We start from the raw sequence: 17,385 nt of genomic DNA, 5'->3' as shown, positions 1-17,385 counted from the left end.
CACTTGCTTCGCCGCGCAGGAAAAGATAACTACCGGCATCAGAGTTCGCTCGATCGACAGATACGCGTATTGATGAAAAGTCGATCGAACTTTGATGCCAGTGCGGACGCGGCGAACGATCGAGGTCAAAAACGCAACACCACAACGCAAGAACCCGCCGAGAGTGGAGTTGGAAGCATTGGAAGCTTCTATGCGACGACGACCATCGACCATCTCTCCAACGGCAAATGCCATCACCACGTACACCGGCCCGCGAGCATTACCACCACGTTAAGCGCGGCGAATACCAAGAGATAGCAGATTACGAGTGCGCGTATATACGTTCGCTTATTCGAAAGTCAAAAGCGAAACGCAGTCGTGGACAAGAAGTAGTACGAGCCGAGTCGTTTTGCTTCGCGCGCGCACACGGGATAATTAGAAATTCTTCCGAGCGCGTTCTGAATGTGAATTTCGGATTGAAAATGTTGTTGTCGGCCGTGCCACTAATAGACATTAATCAACTTTGAGAAACATGTAGTTCCTGCATGCGAAATAATTGACTGTCAATCAATTCTAGTGCGCGTGAAATTATTTACAAAAATTTGTTGGTGAATTTATGCAGTGTTTTTCGTCTCCGGCAATTTTAATTGTGTGCTAGATCGGATGCCTAATTGTTATAAAAGAAAGTTTGAATATTAAGAGGAAATATTACAATTACATACTCTGAATCCATGGTGAGTACAGCGATGTTTATTAGATTTTCGATTTTCTCAACAACTAATTGTCCTCAATTCCAACTGCAAGAATTTCTAAACATCGAAAACTTCTGCGAATCAATCAATAAGAAGGTTCCATGTTTAGTCATAATCATTGATTAACCTGAATTCCATTAATTCGATTTATTGTGCTGAAGATAAACACAAAAATTCTTCGGAAGTGAAAAAAAAATAGAAATAAACAACTGACTTGTAACATGCCGTACGATTTATATCTTTTTACCGCGTGCGCGCGCTTCTCTTTTATAACGTTTGTATTCTAACACTGATTCTAACTGTATGTATTGCGTTTCATTCTTGTTTCTTTTTCTCAGTTAGTTTTAATTTTTCTACGTTAACCGCGCTTCTCACATCCGATATTATTTAGCGCATATGTGTAATGTGTAAGGTGTAAGATTGGTGAAGTCGAGTGAATAGATTAGCCTTTTGTTTCGATTTCAATGCGGGTTTTTATACTTAATTAGACTTTTAGTTCACCTCAAAACGGTTCAGCGTAATTTGATAAGCACACCGAAATGTAGTTCCGCGACTGCATGCACTTGAATTACAAACGGGTAATTAGCATATTGTTGTGGCCATGTTTTCACAACATAAACGTATTAACATTCTAAACAGTTATTCCGCTGAAGATAAGTTTAATCCTGCGTGTTTGCCATTGTTATCACTTTAGATTTATTATAGTTTAAAAATATTCAATGTGATAATTATAATATAAGTAAATTTTAAAAGTTTATTTCTTAATTAGTAGGCATGTTTTTATTTAATTGCACAATTTACTTTTCTCGGCTTTTATTTTGTTCATAGCAACTTAATTTTGGCGTTACTTCAAAGTTATTGGCATGACGCGATGTTGTAACATTAACACAATTCCGCTACAAATGTGCATTTGATGTAAACACAACAATAATTGTGCATTACGTACGACCTTTATTATGACAAGCGTGACAATCACAAGCGTGTAGAATTCGGCGAAACACGCGGACCCGGTTGCACATTGCAGCACTCGCTATCTGCACTCATTTCAAGGTGTTAATGTGTACATACACAAAAAACACAAAAAGTACATACGATAATTACAAGATCCATTAATTTTACGACATTTTAATGGCAAAAAAATTTCAAGCCACAATGTGTAACATAAAAATAAAATAACTCAATATATTGCTACGATTACAAAGCATTATTGTAATTTGTAATGCTTGGTCACCGATGTAGTGTAGGTAGCACTTTAGCGTAATCTCAATTCGTCTGATTACATTGTGCGCACAAAAAATCGAAATAGGAATGCGCCGGCGAATGCAATCACGATGCGCATGTATCTCGCGCGAGTTGACGTCAAATTGAAGCAAAAGTAATTGCTGATGATGCCGATTCCGGCGCGATGCTGCTGCAGCACGATGCGGTCGCGCCGCGCCGCTTGATTCGATTCTGATGTTGTCGAGCAACTCGCGTACTTACGTGCAGTGGCAGCTTGATTGCAACTAATTTTTAGCATGCCTGAAACTCGCGACCCGCGAGTTGCGATGCGCTGGCTTGATTTTCCGAATACCTATGTGTGCACTGCCAGCCGAGGGCCGAGAGCACGAAGCTGACGTTCGAGATTGCAAGCGAGTTTTAAATATTGCTCTCGAAAGCATCAGGAAGTTATTACTGATCGTTTTTATCGTACCTGGGTCGAGTTGAAGTTCATTTATGTGCGTACTCAGATATTCGAACTTGATTGCAGACTACGGTTTGCAATTAGGGACAAATTAATAATATTTGCATAGAAATAGACATAAAATTTTGTTGTATTTTATCGCAAATGATGCAATTTTAATGAATTTTTCTAAAAATTATTTTATTACGGTTTTATCTAATAATATATTGATATATTATAATTTATATCCTGGATGCTAGTTTAAAAATCATTTCGCGTTGTTTTATACTACAATATTCATAAATTTAAACATAGTTTAAGACCGGAGACCTTTTTGACCCGCTGGTTTTATGAACGCACAGAAAGCAGTTTCAAGTTCATCCATGCAAAAGTTTAAAGAAGACATTCAGTTCAACGTTTCAATGTAGGTTGTGGAATAAGCTATAAAATACGATACTAATACAATTGAAATTGTGACTATAAAATGCAAGAAAAGGCAGTTTTCAAGAACGAGTACAAATAAGTGTGTTGCTATATTTGCATTGGCTGAATCGTCTCATTTAAATTCACGTTGTGAATATGCACTCTGTTCCGAATGACAAAATGAGCAGGTAAACACACATTTTGCATGCAACAGACATTACAAACAAACATAACGAAATTTGTAACATTTATATGATTTTTTATTAGATTAATTGTGTTTTAACTTCTGTGTGAGTTTTCATAAGTTTATAGCTTTCTTATGACATTGAACAATAATTTTATGATTAACTATTCCTAATGCGATTTTGGTCATAAACTTATAGGAAAATGATATAAAAAGATATTTCACATAATATAACAGATTGTACTTTAAGAATAATCTCAAGGTTAATATTTCAGAATTATAGTGAGTCTAGTATCAGGTAATTTTAAGTAAACAGGAAAATAATACTCGAATATGTCCCTATTAATTCTTATTCATTTTCGAATATTGTGAAAGCTGTAGAATGACCGGCGTTAGGATGAAGTGAAAAGCATAACACTCATGTGCCACTTTTCGGCTACTTCACAGCACGCACACTGTATTCTATATTTTTATTTGTTTCGTACATCGAAAATACGTGATACGCAAATATTCAAGCACCGATTTAAAAATGAACAAATTCGCTTCTTGTTATTTTTTCCCAATGAAAAGAATTATGTTGACCAGAACTATTCATCATTCGTCTTAAATCAACAATATTTAAGTATAGTAGTCAAGTGTTAGGACAACAAAGACACAGGTGTATGCTTAGGTGTTATGGCAGGCTACTGATTAGTTAATCAAACACCTGATTTAGAAAGAAATACATAACCAACCTGCTGCGGAAGTTCCTCGTGCTTGCATCTTACTCGTATGTTTACCCTTTACTTCTGCTCTAATTATTTAATACGACGTTTTATATAATAAGTGTATTTTTGAGGCATAACAGAAGAAAGTTTGACAATTTAGTTAGTTTTCAACTTAGTATACCGATTATATCATGAACAACCTCGTTTTAATTCATACGTTATTATTTCCTAACGTGTGTTGTTAATTAATTGTCTAAAATAATATTGAATAATAGTTTGCCTTAAAATTATATCAAAATTTGATATAATATTAGTTAGTAACGCTAGTAAATTAAATAAATTGGATGAAAATATAATACTGGTTCAAAATTTTCAAATATAATCATAAAATAATAATAGAAACGTTACAAAGTTTAATTTTATGTGAACATTACTGTACATAGTCGCAGTATCTATTGCTTCCTCTTTATTTTAAATCCATTCAATGGTTTTATTTATTTTATCTTTTTGGCATGTGGCGTGTGATATACCACGCCGCTGTGAAGTGCCAATCTGCAGGTGGGTGTACCCGTAAATTGTACACCTCGCAGGGCGTATAAACGACCTTTAGCGCACAACTTCGACGTGTTCTGAACATTGTAACGCGCATTTGACTCCGCTCCGAATTGGACGAAACGAACCGCAGCAAACCATAGCGAAATGCTGTGAAGCAATCCTACAAGAACCAAACGTGGACGCAAACGAAGTGGTTTTTCATACTTCGATGCTTTCCATTTCCATCGATAGCTTGACTATTCTTGTGTGTTACTCTTTACGTCTCCAAATTGTTTTACTGCCTTAGTTTTTGTGCGTTTAATTATAGTGTGAGTTGATTTGAAAGGTGAAGCAATCTGTTGGTTATGTTGTAATGTTACAAATTGTCGTACTGTTTTGGGTGTTGGTTTAATTATGGCACGTTTAAGGTACCGTGCAATCGTTATAGTTTTGAGGAGGTTGAATGTGGCAATAACTATTTTATTGCGTGTAAAATACATGTAATATTTATATTTTACGATATTATTACGTGTATGCAATTCGGTAGGACTATAGATAGGTATTCCCTGTACGCGTGTTAAACAGAAAACCCTAAAGGGATCGAGGAAGCAACTGTTGGACGACTGCGGCTTACCCGCGAAAAGTGGTGGGGGTAATCCTGTCAGCATAAGGATATTCTCTCGATACCTGTTACCTCTATTAATCTTAATCCTGTTTAACTAACATTAAAATTTAGCACAAGAAGTGCATCCTGTCCATTCGTTTTGAATAATTTGTTCGCGACATTTAAAGTGTTTGTCATGTTGTCCTAGCCATCCTGCCTGCTGAATACATGAAACATCGTTTGCACGTTCTATGCCCCATGTTCAGCGCGCACTTTGTCGCGTATTTCGTCGTTTTGTGTACTTGATGTACTTTTTGTGCGCGCTCGCTCAGCAAAAGTCACCAAGCAGCAGTTCCACACTGACAAACGCATAAATGCGGTAAAGTGTCTATCGCTGTAGTGTGCGTGTACAGTCGTGGTCGATGTTAAGGTTGAGTCGTGTGTTGGTGCTCTCTGGAGCAGAAAATTTGCTTTGCTAGATGTATTTAGGGAAACGAGTGGAAAATTGCTTTATTGCTCTACCAAACACAAGCGGACAACGCGCAATGCAAACGTACATTGTGGGTAGTACCAACGAGGACTTTAACTTCTGCTGGCGACTGAGTAAATGCGATTTGTGCGCATTCAACTGCGCAATATAATCGAATAGCGTAATTATTCTAGTCCTGGCTATAATTTAGTTTCTATTTTATTGATACGATTGAAATCGCTAATACGAGAGAAAACAGTGCAGCAGGGAAATGACTTTTAACAACTCGGTTTCAAACAAAATGCAATTGTTTTCTTTTACATGGCATATAAAGAAAATATAAATAAATACAAAAACGGAACTCTACTTTTTAAACAAAATATACTTAATGGTGATTGCAATTTAATTTTAAACTCAAACATGTATACTTTAACAGGTGTGCTTCATTCATACTTATTTTATTATTAGTAAAAACAACACATCACATTTGTTTTACATCTTAAATTACTAATAAATTAGTACTTAACTAACGTTTTATTGAAAGTTAATAATTCGTGACTAAAACATTACTCTTGAATGTCAATAAACATCTTCGTCAATTTTTAATACAAGCATGAATAATTTTAGTAATAAATGAGCAATAAACTTAATTTATATTAATTTTTAAACACTCATTATACTAATTTTAGATTTTAGCAATAATTATATACTTATATTCTTCTCGTGGACAATGATGATTGTATAAATTAATTTCGATTCACATAAAAGTGTGAACCGAATACTTCTTATTCATTTTATTGTTTCTTTTGTACAATGCGACTGAGATTTAATTCAATGTTTTAATTAATGGTATAACGTTTCTTTAATCTAATTATTCATAGAGATTTAGATTTCTAGACCAGCTATATCTCATCTTTTTTCTGCTTGTTTATTATATTCAATTTCATTTACACTTTTAGATATTATTTAGCAGTTGTAAATATTTTTTTGAATACTGACCCAAATATTTTTATATATTTCTAAACAAACGGCGAGTTTCTCATTGAAATAACCTGAAAATTCACTTACATCACTTTGTTCTTGGATTGAATTAATCTAAACATTTGATTTGTCTTAATCTCAGCACACCTGTATCATTCTTGAGTTTATGTCATGTTATTGACACGTAGGTAGTCTCACATTAGACAAATTAAAAAATAACCACATTGTCTATTGGAATCACAAGGCCGACCGCTTGATATTTACATAGGCATGCTTTGCAAAGAAGTACATGTCGATTGGATACTATCAACACTTCTTGATTTCAGTATTCAACAGTGGCATACGTCTGTTTTGCATTTTGAAACGCAAATGTTTTGTTTACGACGTAATAATTCGTTTTTATCTGAGCAACGAGTCTTAAAAAAACCTGACCTAGATTACTAACACTTAAAAATACGAGTAACTTGCATTCATATAAATTTTCATTTTACAACCTTTGTCATGCAAATGCATCAAATACCTGTAATTTTATACTAACTAGATAGAACAAACATATTCTTGTCTTTGTATTTCTATATTCATCAGGTATTTAAATATGAATACACGCCAAGAATAAAAAAAATAAATGTTATGACTTATGACGTGATACACAATATAGTTCAGCATAAAGAAAATTAAATATTTTTATTGTGGCTATGAGCGTTGAGAAAAATATAATTGGCACTTTACTTTACAAATGTACAAGAAACAAAGTAAGGCTTTGAATGTGAATGTGAAGTATGTAGGATAATTACGTGAATGTTAAACAATTTTATTTTGTTACAGGTGATGACTGAATACGAACGAATACGCCGGGCGTGCTTAAAACGCGGTGAACTTTGGGAGGATCCTGATTTTCCTGCTGCGCAAACCTCCGTGTTCTATCATCAAACACCACCGTTCCAGTTCCAGTGGAAGCGACCAAAGGTAAATCAAAATGATAACTATAAATCAAAAAATATTATTTACGACGTTATATCTCGGACGTTGCTATTACAGTTTTAGCAAGACGACCGTTATATTATTGCAAAATCAGTCAAGTCTTGTCTGAGACAAATCAAAGTCGTGAACAAAATCAAAGCATTAAAGTTCAACTGCATATCTCCATATCAAAGACATTAAAGATATTTAAACGACAACGGTAACAGGTGTTGGCCGACGTTTGAATATGCTGAAACGCCTTGAGATACAATCATTTATTTGCATACGAAAACTACAAACATAATAGAATCAAATAGCTGTATTATAAAATAATTTTATAAAATTATCGTTTGTACCCACACTTTGATTCATATCATATTCATTAAATTAATATAAATCAAGTACTTGTAAATGAAACATTTTAAAAATCTAATTTATTGTGGAGGCGCAATTAAAGTCTCAATATTATTACCTATATCATTTAAAATTGCAAATCATGGCGATTATAAATATTAATATGAAATCTAAAACTATTATGACACAAATCGAATGCTTAACATTTTTATGTGGGACGTTTCTTCAATTCCATTCGCAATCAACAATTTTTTTATGTAAATGGTTGCAATTATAAACATTTTATGGTCACACACGCATTCCGAGTGACTACAAGGTATAGAATAAACCTCACCGATAGAGTAATTATTGCTCGTAATTTAATTTTGTTTCGAGGCGTATGCGGCGCGTTCTGGTCGATAACGGTTCACAAATTATTGCAATTATATATTTTTCACTTCCCATTAAGTAATTTTTATATATAGTTGAATTAATAATGTTGACGGTGATTCTCATAGCATTCACAACAACTTCAAACATATTTATATGCTACATGGTTTAAAATGATTCAAATTATTATTTTTTTCAATACATTAATAGGCATGTAAAGCTATTATTTATGGGTATAGTTGTGACGCTCTGATTTGACGTCAGGAAGAGTAAAAAATCAAAAAAGAGAAAATTTTATTTATTTTTTGTTCTGTGTTTAAACAACATATTAAATATCTACTCTGTAATATATTTAAAAAGTTTAATTTACATTTATGTATCGGTAAAATATGAAATGATGAACGAGTAGGTATACTCGTATGTTGATGAGCCAGAACAAGAACGGTTAGACATCAGTTAGCTTGTTAGTCAGATTAGCAATATTCTTTCTGGCATGCTAGAGGTATTATCGCGCTAAGCAAATGTTGCGTGAGTAGCATTCACAGCTTACTGCTTGTATGCTTATGGTGCCCATGACTATATTATGGCTTTGCGGTGTTTCCAAATAGTCAAAGTTAGCGCAAACTCATTGCATATCTGCCTTAATGTACCATTAAACCGAAGAAATTATAAATTTCTTTGTTCTTTTGCAAAACACAGTGCAATGTGCAAAGAATGATGGTAATTTGACGATTGTATAATAACTGAAGGCGTTAATAGCATCAACAAATAATAACCTCTAACATTTAGCAACTGGTTTGTAGGTATTCATGTAGCAAATAACAATGCATCCATATTTATTGATTCTAAATGTGCACATTTATAAAATTACACTTGTAATTGTTTGCAAAGATTATTGCATCTGTTATGGTTTATGTTGTATTCTTAAGTTTTACATAGTTGCATAATTTTTCTGCAATTTTACTGCAATTTCTAAGATTCAAGCGTGTAGCTCTCAGAAGTTTTGTAAGCATGTTACATCAAGCAAACAAATTACAAGCCTGCAACCACGTAGAATATCATTATTAACATAGCTACACCAAGAGTAGTCTAGGATTAACTAATTTCAATTTGCGATGAATTTTATCACTCGTGAAAATCGGCTCGCTTTAAATACGTAATAATACACGTTGCCGAGAAAAAAAACTTGGTTTAGGAAGCACAAAGTACACAGGCATGTAGTTAGGTACAGAGAGGTACTGTGGATCAATTGTTAGAGATGAGAGATGCTCGCAGCGTTGAGGAGTAGCAAACAAGACAGTAGGAAATAATAAAAGCGGATAAAATAGAAAATGTATTACGACAAGGCGCATGAAAATTTCCCACGTGAGCTAACAATCAACAATGAATGATCATTAAGATGGTGTTGTGCTGGAGATTTCTATTTGCTTGCAATTTTTACTTTCGCAACAACCCTCGAGAGCAGACGAGGCGTTGAAGAGATTGATGAAGTCATAGAATCGTAATCTGTATTGACTCTCATGGGAACGATAGGTATTTCATCATCTTGCGAAAATAATTTCGAAATGAAAATAAAATTTTTATTTAGAAAAAAAATTGTTGTGATATTTAAACTTTGTAAATTGTAGAGTATATTTGGTTATAGGAAACTAAGATCATTAAAGAGGTCTAAGTCATTTATGATGGTAAAACAACAACATGTTTGCTATCTACGTTGCCTTTCATAGTTCTTGTTTTACTATACACGCAGTGTTTTGCATCGCGAATTAATTACCTTGTGCTGATTACGGCCTGAAGCTCATTATCCACCTCGATCATCATCTCGTCTACTGCCTAACTCTCGCGAGTTCACTACTCACTACAAACCTGATAATATGTAGTCTATTGCGACTATAGTTAAGTACACATATGGTAGTTTGACATGCTTAAGTTTTACCTACTCACATGTTTGTGATGCACATTTTATTGTATCATATATTTCATCTGCATTGAGAACACACACATTAGGCTGTTGTGACTATTTGGAGTGCAAAGATGTGTTCAATTCCTATATAATTGACAGAGATAACTGATAAAATCAAAATAATGTGGATAGTTTTCTTGTGGAATAGTAGAAAGTTGTGTTTTTAAACTAAATTCTCAGTGCAAATGAATTTTCATTAATTTCAAGCTGAATATACAATTTTCATGCGTTAAAATTTCTATTTCACGCCTTAAGATGTATGACAAGGTTGTAATTACACAAAATTGCAGATATCTTAAAAAACAATACATTTTGTATTTTCAGTTATTAAGAAAAGGCTTTATATCCTTTATAGGAAGCGAACATAATAATTGGTGAAATTTAATTTTACGTTTATTTAAATAACATTTTATTTTCAATTTTACGCATAATTTATTTAACTATTACATCGACATGATTGTTTCATGTGTTTTGGCACTAAAACTCATTAATTTCGTTCTCAAATCTACACAATTGTGTGCGAAATTATATGCTCGAAACTTTTAATTATTAATTATATTTATAGCGTCAAACATGAATAAAAATGATTGAACCATGTAACTGTTTCGTAACTGCACATTCGCAGTAGATAGTATTACCAGAATTAGAATTGTTGTATTGTTTCCTAGTTTTTTGTTGTTTTTTGTCGATGCGAATATACTATAGAAATTAAACACATTTAATTCCTCGAATTAAAAAGCGCACGTTATAAAAGTGAGAGTTACAAAAAAGAAAAGAATATATTATATTAATGAACTTAAAATGTAACTTTATTAACATAATGAATACTTTAATATCTACTTTAGATTGTTTAATTAAGTTGTTAACAAATACTTTGTCTGTGTAAATATAAATGTAGATTTTCTAAAATAAGAAAAGAATAAGTAAATTGTGATCCGGTATTTGAGAAGCGATTATAATCGATATTCCGCACGCAAATTTCAAATTAACAGCAAAGTATTAGTTCGAGTATTGTGGCCAATTATAGTTGTTTATTGCTGAATTGGTGTAAACAAGAGTATAATTTCTAAGTGCTTCCAAGAAATACGATTGTTCCAATTTCACGATAATTTATGAATAATTTCAATACGCGTTGAGCACAACTTAATCATCATTTACTGGACTGTGTTAATATCGCAGTGAAACGAAGGAAATGTATGTCTACGGGTTTTAGTTTACACGCATATCAATTAATACTTTCTCAATGAAAAATATTCGATTATTCTGACATGGTCACAGGCATATAACACTTTTTTTACACCTTAAGACATGTTTTTGATCAAAATACGCCATGTAATGTAATAAAATGTAATGTTATCTATCGTATCTATAAAAAGAGAAAAAAAAGTTTCTCTAATCATGAATCATCATCAGATATTATACATGAATAGACACCGTCTAAGATTTCATGTTTACGTGGAAATGAATCCTTGCTTGTTTTCGTATAAAATGCTGTTAAAATTGATGATACCAATCTGTAAAAGTTTAAACACAAGAAAAACATCTTTCCAGGAATGTCTGCAAAACATAAAACTTTTTATTATTTTAGCAGTAGGTACGCTAAACGTTTGCAATTATAACACTGGAAGAGTTTAACGATTGTGTGCAAGACAAAAATAAAATACCAAATTTATCACGCGTCGTAAATGCACTCGACAAACACACGATCTTAACGATTTATTCAACCTTGACGAATCTAACTAAACTAACTGAAATTGTTTTAGGATCTTTGTAATCGACCTGGCTTTGTTCAAGATGGACCCGCGCAGTTTGACATCGTGTCGGGAAAAATGGGTAAGTAGATGTGAAATTAACCACATGTTTAATCATTTGTGCTGTTAGGAGCATAAGAAAATGATGATTATTTTACGAATTGCGGACACGAATTTATCGCCACTTTAATTTATAGTACCTAAGTAGAATACTCTCGTCAGACTTTCGTTATTTTTTTGCTCTGGAACAATTTCAAGCTTTAATTCGGCCTATATTTACTTTCAAAAGTAAATTTCGAATAAAAGTAATGAGTACGATATTTTTGGATATAACAAATCATGATTTATTATTGTTTTAATTAATTATAACCATGCTTAAAATACGTGAGTCGTAATTTGTAAACTTGAAATTCTTGAACTTCCAGTGCTTAAATGCTTACTATTTTTTTAGATTTTAGCTTTCATGTGTTCTGTGTTGTTGCCTCTGGAAATATTTACGTAAAAATTCCAAACACGCCCGTTTTTACGTTAAATTATACACAAACAAATTGCTAGCTTCGTTGATCAGACACACCAATTCAATTTCGTTCATCTTTAAGTTGTTTGTACTACAAACTTCTCGTCATTTGCATTTTTAACGTTTACTTTCGATTCTAGTACACGTTGAATTTCAAAACATCGCCTAACATCTATGTCTACGTCAATGAACTAAACTAAATATTAAACTAATTAGTTGTTTCACCAGGTAGAAGAAAAAATCTCATACTAATAGCGGCAATTCCTTTAGAATTAATTTTTAAAACTTTTAAAAAAGATAATGATTAGTCACTTTCTTGTTCGAAGTTTATCGCCGGTGAAAAGACGTGTCTTCACGCGCTGTTTTTTATAAACTATTTGTAAACCGTTTATTAACGGCCAAATTGACTTGGTTGTAAGGTGAAGAAGCGGATGATATTAACGTGACTTACGTACAGGACGTCAGTTTCCTGTGTGACATCAGTTAGCGCCTCGTTTATAGACATTCGGTGAATATGCGCGCATGTTTCTAATATAAATCTTTTATATTTCATAAACAATAATTCAAAACCGAGAGGAAACCATATGTTATTTGGTGTATTGAATAATTAATCAAGTATTTATTACTTTTTGATCAAATAAATTTTAAGTTATGATTTTTTTCTTTAAGGTGACCGATGGTTGGTGTCTTGTTTAGGTATACTATACCTAAACAAGGGATTATTCTATCGGGTCGTGCCGGCAGACCAGTCTTTCAACAACGACCAATATGCGGGGGTGTTCAGGTTTCGATTGTGGTGGTGCGGTGAATGGACCGAAGTGCTGGTGGACGATCGTCTGCCCACGGTACACGGACGACTTGCCTTTTTGCAATCAGCACATTCTGACAACTATTGGCCTGGGTTATTGGAAAAAGCGTATGCGAAGTAAGTAAAAATGTGAAACATAACCTGATTTGACAACTTTTGCGTCCTCGTGAACTTTTTGCAAAAGAGGTTAATCCTTTGTCTAAACAATTAGCCATAAAATAATTGATTACGCGTCTGTCCTTTCATTGCACAACAATAACATGAAATTAAACCATTATTGCAATCCGAAACACGCGCACACAATATGCGTAAAAGCGATTGTTGTGATATAACGGTTATTGCTCGAACGGGCGCGCGCATTTCATAATACCTCAACTTGTTTTAAGTTGACATGATTCTTCGGCATCAGTTCAAGTTGATATCGAAGGATGCGAGCTGGTGGAATGAGAATTCTCGAATGCAGGCGGGCACCGTTTGTTTGCTGGTCCACAACAAAAGCGACTTTCTCTACTCGGCTGTGTACGGTTTATCTCTTACTGTCTTACCGTTTAATTTCCATTAATGCACTTGCACAGAATCACAGCGGGCGCAGGTTTGCCGCATTCCGAAATTTGTGCGCATAATTCAAGACTTATTAAATTGAATGAGCCTATTAAATTTGATAACATTTATGAGTTAAATGGAGATAGAACAAAGCATGAAACAAGAAAATTCAACATACGCGTGTGCTGGACGTTGACGCGTGTTAGGGTTTTCTGCGAGACGCAGGAATTCGTTTGAATGTACCGTAATAATTTATCGGTGCAGCTAAATGTCGGGATGCAGGAAACTCAACGCCATTTAACGGTTGGAAGTTGGAATTGCACGTGCAACAACTCACCAATTAATTTGTTTTGTTTTTGTATCATGCACAGACCTAAAAGAAGCGAAGACAATTTTCTTTATGCGCATTTACGTGCAATTATTACTTCAATATAAAACGACCGTAGTAATAATGAGTTTATGCATGATTAAATTAAGTAATTAACAAGTTGTTTTAACCTTATATGGTATTTATATCTGTAGTTTTGTTTGTCGTTGATTTTCAACGTTTCAGAAATCCGTTCATTAATAAAACGAACGGTTTCAAATGATACGATACGAAGTGAAAGTCAAACACGGAAGTCTCGGGGGCACGTCGCATAGGTATATTCATACTTACAGGTATTCCTATGTGTGTATGAAATTCTTCAATAAAATGCGTTCGTTCATACATTGAGTCAGGTCGACGATTTGGCGAATGTATGTGCGACTGTGTGTACACTCGCATGAATTCTGCGTTCGTTGCCTTCAAGCGCTGATGCTGCCGTGAACTCAACTCACGCATCTTAGTATAATCGAGAATCAATGAATTTCAGAGGTTTCAACCAAGATCCAATCAGATTTTTAAATGTGTGAAAGATGCAAATTGTCACGTTCGGTATTTATACTGCAACTCATGCGGTACATTGGTGCGTTTTTCTAAAATAACCTGAGGAAATCGTCAGATTATTTCATGATCATTCTGTAGGCAACTGTAAAATACGCAGACCCAATAAGCACAATACATTTTTGTTGTTTTATTGTTTTTGTTGCCCACTAACGTTATTAATGATTGTTGTACTGGATAATGGAGAATCAAGAAAATTATTTGTAAACAAAACTCACTAGGTCATGAGACTAATGAAAGAATTCTTACGCTTGGTCACATTTGTCATCAAACCTTTAAACAAACAAACAGTAAATGACATATTAAAGAATCCTTCATGAGTGTGACCTCAGTTTAACAACAATACTTCTTTAACAACCGTATTAATTCAATATTTGATTCATAGCCATCAGTGATGATCGCATTGCACCCGTACAGCATTAACGACATTGCATTAAATCATCACATGAATACACGTTTCATCGAATCACATTTTTATCGCATCAAAAGATAATAATAAGTTATTTATGTGCGCTGAGTTTAACGCGGAACGTAAAAGAAATAAAATAACGAAACTTTAAACGCGTAAATCGTAAATGCCTGCGGTCGGATGGCCAGTAATGCGAGACGATAGATCAATAACCGAGAAATATATCAATGCATGAGACTAGAGTTGAACAGGTTTTATCCGGAGGACATAAGACCACTTTATTACCTACAAACCAATGTTAATTTATTATTTATTATGCGTGTTATGATGATCAATGTATTGTTTTGTAATGTTATTGTGGTTTTATTTGTAGACTTCACGGATCATACGAAGCTTTAAAATATGGTAGTCTCTTGGATGGTTTGGCTGATCTCACAGGAGGTATCACAGAAAATATTCCACTTCGACAGGATCCAGCAGCGTGTGCTCGATTGTTACATAAATTATTGGATATGACATCTATTATCACTGCTACTATTCAACCGCCAAATCAACAGAACAAATCAAGTCCGACTGAAAAACTCACAAGTGGTATACAACTAGGTACCAATTACAGAATATATTCTGTAGAACGAGTAAGTTAATGTTAATTATTTTTTGTTGTTGTGATGTTTATATGATCGTGTATTGTGTTTAAGGTGGAGAAATTTAGTGGTGAAGCCATTCAACTAATCAAAGTCAGAAACCCTCTTGGTACCTCTACAGAATATATTGGAAGTTGGTGCTTTGACTCTCCGGAATGGTCAGAGGTAACTCCCCAGGAGTTAGAACGGATTAAACTTAAAACAAACGAAGGAGAATTCTGGATTTCCTACAATGACTTTATTAAAACCTTTTCTCACCTGGAAATTGTTCATCTGGATAGTGATACAAGTCGAGATGAACCTTCCTTACACAATAAAAACACTTGGCAGATGAGGATCTATCAAGGAATGTGGCAGAAAGGTGTTTCTGCAGGTGGTTGTCGAAATAATCCGGAAACTTTTCATATAAACCCTCAACTACACTTATTACTCAGTGAACTAGAAGAAGTAGTTGTATCGCTGAATCAACACAGTATAATGGAACCCAAGGTAGTGGGATTCACAGCGTACTCATTGCCGAAAAGCGCTACTGAAACAATCGGCAAAGCTTTCTTTAAGAAAAACAAATCCTTAGTCAATTCTCAGTATACGAACAGTCGACAAGTTAGTCATCGGTGTCAATTAGAACAGGGAGGTTATTTAATCCTGCCTACAACATTTGAACCAGGTCAGGAATGTGGATTTACATTGAGGGTGTACTCAAGTAAACCTCTGAAGCTGAAACTATTAGACACGGTGCCGTATTTATTCAAGTCAGCCATAGTCAAGGCGCCGCCATTATTGGACGGAAAGAGTTTCAGTCAGTATGAGTCAGTGTTTCTGCAACTGGCGGATGAACATCGGACTGTGAATTCATTTGAACTTCAGGAATTGCTTGATGCTTGCTTACCGAATGATTATATTAAAAGTTGTGCGTCAATTGAAGTGTGTCGACAGGTCGTGTTAACTTTAGATGTAAGTTACACAATAACACTGATCAATTTATTGGAATATGTTTGTAAATTCTGTGATAATTTTAGAATTCTGGAGTTGGTCGACTTAAATTCTCCGATTTTAAGGACTTGATGTGTTCCTTAAAGTATTGGCAAACAGCGTTTAAAAATCACACTAAAGAGAAAACCGGAATTCTGAAAGCGGAAAGATTACGCGACGCTTTAATGGAGGTTGGGTTTCAATTGAGCAGCGAGGTTTTGACTATATTAATTTTGAGATATATGAGGAAAGATGGTACTCTGCGTTTTGGTGATTTTGTTTCAGCCATATTACACTTAACCGTAGCATTTAGTAAGTCATTAAATTTACTTTGTTTTTGCAATTAGGTATACAATATTATTTTGTGTTTTAGATATATTTGAAAATAAGGATCCTCTGCAAAATGGCAATGTAAAACTAAATCTAAGTGAGGTAAGTATTAATAATTCAAATACATTCTTAGGCAATATTAAATATCAAACTTGATTTTAGTGGTTAAAGTCATCGTTAACATGCTGATAAGCCGCAACAATAAAAGTTTATAAATAAAACGTAATATTATGAAGAAGCTAATGTGAAATGTAATATATAAATGTTAATTTTAAGAAATTTTTCTTGTTTGTTGTAATTTTGTAAATAATCTGCTGTAATCTACTGTTTATTTTTATTTTTATACGTGTTTTGTATAAAAATGATAAATATGTCACCTACGCCCAGTAAAACTTTTATGATCGATTGACAAATACTTCAAAATTAATCGGAAACCTCAAGAAAAAAGGGAGACTTGTGAAAATTCGGAACTAGCAACCGTTCAGCTAAACCAGATCAGACACGTTTGAGCGTTTTATTCATTGCAAGCTACCCGCAAAAAGTG

At 33.9% G+C, this 17,385-nt stretch overlaps 1 protein-coding gene across 1 annotated transcript; it reads left to right on the top strand.

Moving 5' to 3' along the window:
* Nucleotides 1–17: 17 nt before the first annotated feature.
* CalpC (calpain C) lies at nucleotides 18–17,165 on the top strand. The gene is made up of 9 exons (XM_065305894.1): nucleotides 18–713; nucleotides 7,122–7,262; nucleotides 11,706–11,775; nucleotides 12,880–13,135; nucleotides 15,269–15,530; nucleotides 15,594–16,493; nucleotides 16,559–16,823; nucleotides 16,885–16,943; nucleotides 17,004–17,165. Exons 1-9 carry the CDS (start codon nucleotides 711–713, stop codon nucleotides 17,028–17,030), a joined length of 1,983 nt encoding a protein of 660 aa, XP_065161966.1. The 5' UTR covers nucleotides 18–710; the 3' UTR covers nucleotides 17,031–17,165.
* The last annotated feature ends 220 nt before the right edge of the window (nucleotides 17,166–17,385 follow it).

The sequence above is a fragment of the Atheta coriaria genome, unplaced genomic scaffold (genome assembly GCF_025399875.1).
Source record: "Atheta coriaria isolate IRGN ID8LTWV9N9 unplaced genomic scaffold, Caltech_Dcor_3.1 hic_scaffold_6_pilon, whole genome shotgun sequence".
NCBI lineage: Eukaryota > Metazoa > Arthropoda > Insecta > Coleoptera > Staphylinidae > Dalotia > Dalotia coriaria.
Note: the sequence above shows the minus strand (reverse complement) of the source record. Positions and strands in the feature narration are given on the sequence as shown.